The sequence below is a fragment of the Conger conger genome, chromosome 3 (genome assembly GCF_963514075.1).
Source record: "Conger conger chromosome 3, fConCon1.1, whole genome shotgun sequence".
Classification (NCBI taxonomy): Eukaryota; Metazoa; Chordata; class Actinopteri; order Anguilliformes; family Congridae; genus Conger; species Conger conger.
In genome coordinates, this window is record NC_083762.1 from 16,732,599 (window position 1) to 16,745,159 (window position 12,561).

General features: G+C 47.4%; 1 protein-coding gene across 1 annotated transcript in view; it reads left to right on the forward strand.

Moving 5' to 3' along the window:
* The first annotated feature begins 1,993 nt into the window (after positions 1-1,993).
* Positions 1,994-12,561, forward strand: part of zgc:92242 (uncharacterized protein LOC436899 homolog) — a 32,999-nt gene continuing 22,431 nt past the window's right edge. Inside the window, exons 1-2 of the mRNA XM_061233524.1 lie at positions 1,994-2,151; positions 3,811-4,170. Of these exons, the coding sequence (XP_061089508.1) occupies positions 3,996-4,170 (175 nt within the window). The 5' untranslated portion in view covers positions 1,994-2,151; positions 3,811-3,995. The remainder of the gene's footprint in view (positions 2,152-3,810; positions 4,171-12,561) is intronic.

The window sequence follows — 12,561 nt, forward strand, 5'->3', positions numbered from 1 at the left end:
AAAATAGGAATTACACACAGAAAGGCACTTGTCTCTTGTATCTGAAACGGAATATTCACTAAAATATAATAGATTTTAGTGTATGTGCTCAATTACGGACAGTTTTCGTGTGCGATTAAGGATATTTTAAATGGCTTCATTCGGGGTTCATACTCTGCAGTCAGAATATTCTAGAGTTGCCGATAGAAGGCGACCGTAAGAAATTACACTAAAAATGAATAGCACCCTATCTAAGTCGATGTATTAAAGAAAAACGCATCAATAATGAGGTCCTAAAATGTTACTTAGAAAACGCAAAAACGAATTGCTGCTAGGTCAGCCTGACTTGATCTAATGGCGTTATCTCCCAGCACGCTCAACACGCAACCATCAAATGTTTGCCACCAGAGGTCGCTATATCCTTGCGGGGAGAATGCTGCTTGCGACTGCTCAGTGACTGCAATGGCAACCTAGCAATCATTAATTGTTTAATTTAGAAATAACAGTAATTTGCTCTATGATGTATTTAATATATGTATATACACCTACAAAAGATCGATTTTGAGAGATATGAACAAACCAACAGATTAATGCCACTCTAGTCCCCTCTGGTGGCTGTAGATTATAACTGCAGAAAACGACATATATGGCCAAGGAACAAAGGGATTTTTTTTTTTTACCATCACTCTTGTGGCTCAAATCTCGAGAAGGTCTAATATCAAGGTCGGCCAGCCAAAGACATCAGTTTGTGGGGAGAATGCACATTATTAGAGGAAGTATGTGTCTATAATGCTCACTGTTTGCAGGTCTGAATATGTATCGGTCATTTACACATCAGATGCCATTTGATGGGGCCTTTGAAGACTGCTTGGTGTGGCTGGTGTGAGTTCTTAAAGAATATTAACTATAAACAATTCCTGTTAGCTGTGCACACATGTGTCTTTGTAGTGCACGGTCATGCCTGGTCAAGGTAACAGCCCGTCTGTGTTTGCCAGCGGTCTGTTTGTTTATGTTTTTACTGAAACTCGGCGAGCGTTTCGACTCAAAACTGGAGAAGGGGGGAAAGGCAGAGAGAGAGAAAGAGAGAGAAAGAGAGAGAAAGAGTGAAAAGATGGACAGAGACACAAACACACACACACTGACACGCATAGACTCAAACACACACTGCATACACTCAAACACACAAGCATGAACACAAGCACACACACATATACACAAACACACACTGATACGTACACACACATACAAGCAAAAACACACACACACTCTCTCACGCACACACACCAAGTTCTTGCTGGTGATGAAGGACTGACACGTTTGTGACCTTATTTCCACGGTTCCCTGATGTCACAAAGTCAATAAAGACGCTGGACGTCACAGTTCCTGTAACCCTGATTTAAATACAGTGTCTAAGTGCTGGGAGATGCCTTGGGCAGTGCCATCAACCCCGGGCCCTTCTCAGACCTTTCCCAGAATGCAGCAGTGGTTCCTCGCCACCACGTTCAGGAGACGCAGCGTGCAGAAAACTTTCCCACAGGTGGGGGACACTGGGGAGAACAGGAAGAGTGCGGTGGGGCGGTGAATAACAGCGTTTTGGGGAAATGGGCGCAGTTTAATTTGGTGGACGAGCTGGAAGAACCGGTTGAGCAGGTCAGGTCCTCCACTGCCGTCATGTGCCTTGCTTGTGTTTTCCCTTTAACCATCTCTCTCCTCACACAGGCTGTTTAAGCCACTTCTGCCCCTCTCCCCCAACCCCAAACCGTCACCCCCAACCCCCACCCGACACCCCTCCTCAATCAACCCCCCTCCCCCTCCCCCACACTCTCTCGCTTTCTCTCTCTCCGAGTTCAACAGGATGCCGGCAGTTTGGCTCGTTTACATGCCGATCAGCTGCAATTCCAGCTTGAGACTTGTTTCCTGGTGGCTTTTTGTATTGTTTGCAAGAGAGAGAGAGAGAGAGAGAGAGAGAGAGAGATGGACTGAGTGTGTGTATGTGTGTGCAGGCGAGCGAGCGAGACAGAGAGAGACAGAGGGAGAGAGGGAGAGAGAGTGTGGAATGCTGTGATGTCATCAGTGCAGCCCCATACAAAGCCATGAGTACTCTCTCCCGCAGCACTCTCAGGCTGTTGGAGCTGCCTCCTCCTGCACGGCGGGACACATCTACGACCCATTGTGAGTACGGCAGGGAGCCCGCCACCCTCCAACTCCGTCTCTCTCTCTCTCTCTTTCCCTCTTTCCGTCGCCCTCTTTCTTCCACTCAGCCCGCCGCACAAATTCTTGAAAGTGAATTCTCAATCATCCACTCTTTATCTCTCAGGGAACAGCATTAACCACACACACGGCTCTCTCGCTCTGTCTCTTTCTTTCTCTCTGTCTTTGCCTCTTTCTCTCTCTCTCTCTCTCTCTCCCACATGGAAGCACACTTTCCAAACTATTTCAGTGTTTCTCAGTTTCGAAGTTGAAATACTGGTATGTCCTGCAAGTTCTCTTTGTTTGAGAGAACATCCTAACTTCCCCCTCTTTCTTTCCATCTCTCTCTCTGTCTGTCTGTCTCTCTCTCTCTCCTCCTACTCTCCCTCCCTCTCTCAGCATTAAACTCTGGACATAACCACTAACAGGTTTGCATTCCAGTGCTGTGACAGCATTGTGTCTCTGACTGCCGGTACCGGCCTTTCCTCCTGTCGCTGTTGTAGATGTTGTCACAACTATTAATTTAATAGGCAGTCACAGGGGAGGGAGACTTAGAGAGACAGAGAGAGAGAGACAGAGAGAGAGAGAGAGAGAGAGAGAGAGAGACAGAGACAGAGACAGAGACAGAGAAAGAGGGGTTTAAAAATGTATTTATCGATACTATTCAGACCACAGAAAAATGTCATTGGATGAAATCTGTTGGAACACATTCCTAAAAGAGGTTAAGAAAGATGGACAGATAGAGTGAGAGACAGAGCAACAGGGAGAGAGAGGAACAATGCTAAACGTATGCTAAACAATGCTAAAGAACAGAGACAGCGAGTGAGTGAGAGACAGAGAGAAGAGAGAGGAACAATGCTAAACTTATGCTAAACAATGCTAAAGAACAGAGACAGAGAGAGAGAGTGAGTGAGAGACAGAGAGAAGAGAGAGGAACAATGCTAAAGTTATGCTAACCAATGCTAAAGAACAGAGACAGTGAGTGACAGAGTTCCTCGAGTGACCTGTAGGCCAGGCCGTTGGGGTTCAGCCTGGTTTAATGTGTCTGCAGAGGAGAGAGGTGAAGCTCTGTTAGGGTCAGAGACACACATAAACGCGAGTGACAGATCAGAGCTGTCAGACGGAGAACAAGGGACCGGTGGTCCTGACTGGGGCCCAAATACATGCCCCAAAAAACAGCCAAACACCCTCTCCTTTCAGCACCGGGATCCTGCTAAAATAAGACATGAAAATGAAAAGGAAGTGAGAGTTGTTTATTGATATAGCCACGTCACTGTTGTTGTTTCCACACCGTTGTTTGTATGTACGCATGTCTGTGTCTACGCTTTGGCAAAATTTATGAAAAGTGCGTCACGTCGATAAAGCATTTAGAATTTGGATTTCAGAGTTATTTTATTAAATCCCACTGAATATTTACTGCTGTGACAAAGCAATACAACTTTTGCTAAAAGTTTTATTGTTTTACTTCTTAAGTCGGTCCACAAACACAAGAGCAACAGGCTAACCACTAATAATAGACAATGAGCAAAAAAATTTTTAAAAGATAGGGCAAGAAAAGTATAGAGCGGAGAAAAAAGAAAAAGAAAAGTGGTAGAAAAAAACAGCTGTTACCAGATGGTGAAATAGGCCTTTCTGTTTCAGATCTCCAGCTGATGTCTGTCTGGTGACGGGGGTTTTGGAGGGGGGTGCAGAACATGAGCCATACACCGGTGGATTTATAGAGGGAGACGCGGTCCGAGGTGGAGATTTCCGGGACTCTTTTTCCGAAACGAGGGAATTCTTTTTGAGAGGGAAGAGGGGGACACCCCGGTGTCAGCGGCCCAAAGATGCTGCAGCAGATCCTGAAGGACATGTACATCGACCCGGACGTCCTGGAGGCCCTCAATGAGGAGCAGAAGAAGATCCTGTTCCTGAAGATGAGGCAGGAGCAGGTGAGGAGGTGGAAGGAGTCTGAGGACAAGCTGGACCGAGAGGGACGCGCCAAGCCCAAACTGACCAAAGGTACCGTCCCGCACCGCACCGTCCCACACCGTACCGTCCCACACCGTACCGTCTCACACCGCACCGCCCCACACCGCACCGTCCCACACCGTACCGCCCCACACCGCACCATACCGTCCCACACCGCACCGTCCCACACCGTACCGTCCCGCACCGTCCCGTACCGTCACCGTACCGTCCCACACCGTACTGTCATATTATGTACTGTCCTGTACTACACTTTCCCAACCGCACTGTACCGTCCTATAACACTCTGTCCTGTACTACACTGTCCCAAACTTCACCGTACCGTCCTATAACACACTGTCGCAAACCGCACCATACCGTCCCATCACTGTCTTGTACCATTCCATCCTCCATCAGTTGGCAGCTCAGCCAATCACAGATGATGTGTACATACCCCTTTGCACACAGTTTTTTTCATATGCATCATCTTTCAAATGTATCTGTAGCTACGTTACTAAGCTAGCAAGTTTGCTAATATGTCTCTATTAGTAGCTCTCAGTAGTTCTGCCTTCCACTCGTCCTGTTCAACTACAGCTGGAAACCAAATTGGCAAAAAAAAGTCTGGAGCCGAAATGGGCCCTTGCAGAACGCCATTGCTTTTCCATCATGTTACTTGCTACCAGAGCCGTTGCACATGGCATCACAGATATGACAGAAATAGACTCTACTGCTCCTGTCTGGTTGTTTGCAGTGCGCAGGGATTTTCCCGCTCAACTCCCTCCCGTCTGTGTTCATTCCCCCAGTTTCTAGCACAGGCTGAGGAAAATATGTCACACAGCTCGCCTGCATTATTCACCGTATCAGAGCCAGCTCCAGGGTTTAGGTGGCCTTATGTTATTGTGGCCCCAAAGCAGACCTGGGTCAAATATGTAATTGTTTTGGATTCAAATACATTGCCACACTTTACTGAGCTCACTCTCAAAAAGCGCAAACCCCTGCCTTCTGGTCCTCTTGGTCGGCTCATTTGCTCCAGGCAAGATCAATCAAGCACAGAAAAGTATTTGAATCCAACACAATTACATATTTGACCCAGGTCTGCCGCAAAGTGCTCCAAAACTTGAATTGTGGAGCCCGGGGATGGTTGCGGCCCAGAACAAGGGCATAAAGAGCTTATGCCAGGGCCCGGCTCTACGCTGTAATAATGGACTATAATGGGTGTTAATTTCGCACCTTTTAAGTGATTGTAAATGCTTATAATGGCAGGATTGGGAGATGAGTCACCGCAGCCACTGACAGTGCAGCTATCTGGCAGCCATTTTGTGCCAGAGTGCTCACCACATACCAGATGAGGCAGAGAGGGAGTGATTTAGAAAATGGCTAATTAGAGAAAAGAGGAGCAAATTTGGCTCTGGGAAAAAAGGTCAGAAAAACCACTGGGAACCAAAATGAAAGTGTAGGTGTGTGTAAAAGCCTGTTTCCAGCTCCTCAGCACGAAAGAGGTGTCTCTGGAAACAGTGAATATCTCAAAGACGGTTCACTGAAAATGTTGTAAAGGCTAACGTTCACATTGCAGGTCAATAAACTAGCAGATTTTTCAGTCAATACCGCCTATCTATAGAAACAACATTCTGTAACAAGAAACATTGCTGTGGCCTTGCACACACACACACACACACACACATCACAAACACACACTCACTCCACAAACACAGTTAAATAAATTGCCCTCCATAACGTTTGGGACAAAGACCCATCATTTATTTATTTGCCTCTGTACTCCACAATTTCAGATTTGTAAAAAATCACATGTGGTTAAATTGCACATTGTCAGATTTTAATAAAAGCACTTTTATACATTTTGGTTTCACCATATAGAAATTACAGCAGTGTTCATATATATTTCCATTTTAGGGCACCATAACGTTTGGGACACAGCAATGCTATGTAAATGAAAAAAATCATGTTTATTATTTTCTTGCATATCTTTGCATGCCATGACTTCCTCATATCTGTGATCTATCAACATCACCACAGTTTGGATATCTTATTTTCAGGTTGTCCTACAAGTGAGACTAAAACTCCTTGCATTTGAATGGATCTCTCTGGGAATTGGGTGTTGGGATTAGATTCAGCTGTAAATTACGTTGATACAGTATGGAGCACATTTGTTGGCTAGATGGCTTTAAGTCATCAAGAGTCCGAGGTATCAAATAAGCCACTGTGCTGCAGCAGATATAAAAAGAATGGTTTGTTCTGACAGATCTTCCTGATGACTCAAAGCTGTTTAGCCAAGAAATGTGTTCCATATTGTATCAGCATAATTCACAGCTTATGAATTAGGGGCTATGTATAAACCTTGCAGTAATTTCTACACGGTGACACCAAAATTTATAAGAATGCCCTTTATTAAGATCTGACTATGTGCACCTTAACCACATGTGAATTTTTCAATGAGAAATCCCAAATTGTGGAGTACAGAGGATCAATGATGGTCTTCGTCCCAAACATTATGGAGGGCACTGTATTCCTTACGAGAGACACAGACCTCTCAGTGGAGATTTAAACCTTGTGTTGTCTTGAGGGTCAAAAATGACCCACCACTATGTTTAACAGCAGAGAAAACCCCCTAAATTATCTTTTTTCAAATTGTGATGAGTGACAGGTTCTTCCTTCATGCAAAATATATTTTAAAAATAGAAATTCAATTCAGGGGAGTATACCGAACGTCAAGACTACACAAGGGTTAAGAGACTGTCCCCATGAGCTCACAGGACGTGTCCAGGATGTTGTTGACAGCGGTGCTATTGTTGTTGTTAATAACTCACGTCATCCCATCCCGGGGAAACGTTACTCAGTATGGAAATAAGGGTGCTATGCCGTACGGAGGCTTCATAAACAACAACAGGCAAACAGCCGTCACGCACTAGCGCTGTAAGACAGAAGCACGCTGAGAGATGTGGATCCCTCTCAGTCCAGCACATAGAGCTGATACTTCAGGTCTGGCTTTGTAGAGTGATACAGAATTCCCATCTCCAGCCTGTCTTTGGAGGGCGATACAGAATTCCCATCTCCAGCCTGTCTTTGGAGGGCGATGCAGAATTCCCATCTCCAGTCTGTCTTTGGAGGGCGATACAGAATTCCCATCTCCAGCCTGTCTTTGGAGGGCGATACAGAATTCCCATTCCAGTCTGTCTTTGGAGGGCGATACAGAATTCCCATCTCCAGCCTGTCTTTGGAGAGCAATACAGAATTCCCATCTCCAGCCTGTCTTTGGAGGGCGATACAGAATTCCCATCTCCAGCCTGTCTTTGGAGAGCAATACAGAATTCCCATCTCCAGCCTGTCTTTGGAAAGCAATACAGAATTCCCATCTCCAGCCTGTCTTTGGAGAGCAATACAGAATTCACATCTCCAGTCTGGCTTTGGAGAGGCTTCCTGTGTGTGTTTGTGTGAATATCAGAGGCAATCCACAAACAAGCAACAAGTGATTTAATGATCATCAAAACAGCAAAACAGACCTTTTAGCTTGTTGAGGATGTGACATTGAAAAAAAACAACACTGGGAGAATGTTTGATAAGTTTTTTTATTTGAGCTTATTTCATATGAGGTGAGCACTGCTTAAGAATCCTCATCAGATGTAATCACCTGATTGGCCCCCATACCCTGAGGGATGGAGTTAATTAAGCTCAGCCAGGTTCAGAGCCAATCAAAAGCAGGGGAAGGAATATTATCATGCTTCCTGCTTCCCCTCCGCTATGTGTGTGAGTGTGTCTGTGTGTGTTTGTGTGTGTGTGTGTGTTTGTGTGTGTATGTATGTGTGTGCGTGTGTGTGAGAGTGTGCGTGAGAGAGAAAGAGGGAGTGAAACAGACTGGGAGGAGAGTGAAAGAGAGGGGAGGAACAGGAGAAAAGAGAGAACACAGACTAGCCCTCTGCCCTGCCGGCTCAAAACTCAGTCATAAAGAAAACAGGCCGTTTATGCACTCACGCACACACACACTCACACACACACACACTCACGCACACACACACTCACGCACACACACACTCACGCACACACACACACACACACACTCACGTACAGGCACACACACACACACGTACAGGCACACACACACACACACACGTACAGGCACACATACAGGCACACACACACACACACACACACACACTCACGTACAGGCACACACACACACACGTACAGGCACACATACAGGCACACACTCACGCACATACAGGCACACAAACACACACTCACGCACAGGCACACACACACACACACTCACGTACAGGCACACACACACGTACAGGCACACATACAGGCACACACACACACACACTCACGTACAGGCACACACACACACACGTACAGGCACACACACACACACATACAGGCACACAAACACACACTCACGCACAGGCACACACACACACACTCACACACACGTACAGGCACACAAACACACACTCATGCACAGGCACACACACACACATACTCACACACACACGTACAGGCACACAAACACACACACACTCACGCACAGGCACACACACATACACACACACGTACAGGCACACAAACACACACTCATGCACAGGCACACACACACACACGTACAGGCACACACACACACACACACACGTACAGGCACACATACAGGCACACACACACACACACACACACACACTCACGTACAGGCACACACACACACACGTACAGGCACACATACAGGCACACACTCACGCACATACAGGCACACAAACACACACTCACGCACAGGCACACACACACACACACTCACGTACAGGCACACACACACGTACAGGCACACATACAGGCACACACACACACACACTCACGTACAGGCACACACACACACACGTACAGGCACACACACACACACATACAGGCACACAAACACACACTCACGCACAGGCACACACACACACACTCACACACACGTACAGGCACACAAACACACACTCATGCACAGGCACACACACACACATACTCACACACACACGTACAGGCACACAAACACACACACACTCACGCACAGGCACACACACATACACACACACGTACAGGCACACAAACACACACTCATGCACAGGCACGCACACAGACACATAAACACACATCTTTACCAGACACACACACACACTCATGCTCACACATAAGCACACATTCATACACGCACCCATACACATGGCTACAGACACGCATACACAAATACAGATTCATACAAACACATAAAAACGCTCACACACGTGTACAGTATACACGCATACAGTACATGCACACATATAGACACTGATACACACACACACACAGCCATAATACATGCACGCACACATGCGTACAAACACACCTGCAGGTATGCATTCACACACTCTCACACACACACACACACCCATACTGACACACACACACACACACACACACACACTGACACACACACACGCCCGTGCTCGGTAAGGTAAATTTGCCGTGACCCTTTGTGACATGGCAGAATCCAGTCTCTCCGCATTCCTCCCCGTGACAGATGCTAAAAATATGACGCTGCTGCTTTGTAAAGGCTCAGGACTGAATGTACTCTTTCTGCCATATTCCCACCCAGAAAGTTAGCTGGCAGAGAGGGGCGGGGCCTGGGATCACGTGACCGGTGAAGGACAGCGCGCTCACCTCTCGGGCCCCGTTGCCGGGCGATGGAATGAGGTCAGCGCCGCAGCTTGTGTCCCTCGTTAGCGACGCTAGCCGACCGCATCACGTTTTTTCGGGGGAGTCGTTTTCGTGTCTGGCTGGGTGACAATGCTCTTATTATTGAGCACATGGCCAGCGTCACGGAGGTCGGGAGGCACAGAGCTCTCTCTGTTCCCCCCACAGCTGTCAAACGTGCGTCAAACGGCTGCCCGTTTGCCCCGTTAATACTCCCCTCCCACTCCGCCATGCCCCACTAATGCCCCCCTCACGCTGCCGTAGTAACCCAGTCAGACCTGGGTCAAACAACATTATCATTTTGAATTTAATTGCATTTCTATTTAATTGCATTTCTATACTCTCATGTCTTGTGTATCGGAACCTATGAAATACACACAAAAGAGCAAACCCCTCCTCTTGGTTGGCTCAGTTGCACCAGGCAAGACCAAATGGTCACAGAAAAGTATTTGAATTGAAAACACTGACATATTTGACCCAGTCATTCAGGAGCGCTAAAGCTTCCCGATACTTCCTGATTTGGTAAGGATATGATACAATTTCGATTCTTGAGCAAAGATTCGAAACAGTTGAATGGGAAATGCTGAAAACATGGAGTTCAGCAAGAAGTGAGCACAAGTGACCACTCCATTCCACCATGTGTGTGTTTGAGCATCGTTATGGGTGTGTGTGAGTGTATGTGTGTGTGTTTTTGTGTATGTGTGAGTGTACATGTGTGTTTGTGTGTATGTGTATGTGTGAGTGTACGTGTGTGTTTGTGTTTGTGTGAGTGTACGTGTGTGTTTGTGTGAGTGTATGTGTGAGTGTATGTGTGTGTTTGTGTGAGTGTATGTGTGAGTGTACGTGTGTGTTTGTGTGAGTGTATGTGTGAGTGTACGTGTGTTTGTGTGTATGTGTATGTGTGAGTGTACGTGTGTGTTTGTGTGAGTGTATGTGTGAGTGTACGGGTGTGTTTGTGTGAGTGTACGTGTGTGTTTGTGTGAGTGTACGTGTGTGTTTGTGTGAGTGTGTGTGAGTGTACGTGTGTTTGTGTGAGTGTATGTGTGAGTGTACGTGTGTGTTTGTGTGAGTGTATGTGTGAGTGTACGTGTGTTTGTGTGAGTGTACGTGTGTGTTTGTGTGAGTGTGTGTGAGTGTACATGTGTGTTTGTGTGTATGCGTATGCGTGCAGCATGACATTGTGTGACAGAGTACTGGTCAGCAGATTGTACCTATGTAGTAGGATGGCGTGACGTTGCCACAGAAACCACACCGCCACAGGGCTGCTTGTGATCACTGACAGCTTTTTCGGCAAACATCAAAGCTCGACAGTAATATTTCCGTGCAGGCTGTTGCTAACAACAGTCTTCTGTGAGAATGTACACACACTTCAGAAGAGGCTTACACCGAAAGCCTGGCATTTCAGTATTGAGAATGATGACAAGTGGGTTGTATATTTACATAATTATTATAGCTACAGTGCAAGATGTGCATCGCTGGTAGCGAGTTGCTCAGTTTATTTCTAGCTGTGTATTATGAATATTGACTTCCGCACTGTGTATGTTGTGGGTAGTGAGCTATACATAACAAACAATACACTGGAAACTGTGTGTTGTGAGTTATAAGCTGGGTTATACTGTAAGTAGGCCATTGAGTGAAGTATACAGTACATGCTTTGTTACAGTGAAAATTGTGCTACTATATATTGTGTAAATTGTGCACTGTGTGAGAGGTTTTTACACTGTACATAGTGCATTGTGGGTTGTGTGCTGTGGAGTATACTGTAAGGAGTGCATTGTGGGTAATGAGTTGGCAGAACATTAAGAGTAGTGAATTATGGTGAAAAGCTGGGAGGCTTTTTGTTCCTCCTTTCTCTCTCTCTCCATCCCTCCCTCTCTATCCATCTCTCCATCCCTCTCTCTCTTTACCTTGCTCCATCCCTCTCCCTCTCTCTCTTTCTCTCTCCCTCTCTTTCTCCCTCCCTCTCTCTCCCTCTCTCTTCCCCCTCTCTCTCCGTCTCTCTCTCTTCCCCCCCCCTCTCTCTCTCCCTCTCTCTCTTCCCCCTCCCTCCCTCCCTCCCTCCCTCTCTCTCTCTCTCTCCCCCCCTCTCTCTCTCTCTCTCTCCCCCCCTCTCTCTCTCCCTCCCCCTCTCTCTCTCTCTCTCTCCTTCTCTCTCTCTTCCCCCCTCTCTCTCTCTCTCCCTCCCCCTCTCTCTCTCTCTCTTCCCCCCTCTCTCTCTCTCTCCCTCTCTCTCTGTCTCTCTCTCTCTCCCTCTCTCTCTTCCCCCTCTCTCTCTCCGTCTCTCCCTCACTCTCTTTCTCTCTCCCTCACTCTCTTTCTCTCTCCCTCTCTCTCTCTCTCTCTCTCTCTCTCTCTCCCTCCCCCTCTCTCTCTCTCTCTCTCTCTCTCCCCCACACTACCACACCCTCAGCACACCCTGCGGGCCCAGTCTCATCAGGGTGTGCTCTCTGACGTCACCAGAGCTGTCGCGAGCGCAGAGCGTCGCGCCTCCGTACAGCCGCTCCTTCTCCCTGGGTTACAGCGGGAGGGCGTAGGGGGGGTCTCCAATTACCGCTGCCGCAGCGCGGGGCCCCCCCGTCCGTCCCCCGTCGACAGCTCGGAGGGCCCCCGAACTGCCCCGAGAGGCGAGCGTCCGACTGAGACGCTGTGCCAGCCGGTCGCAGGAAAAGTCCGCAATTACACAGTGGAGCGAGTACACGCCCTGCCGAAATCACACGGTGCGCAAAC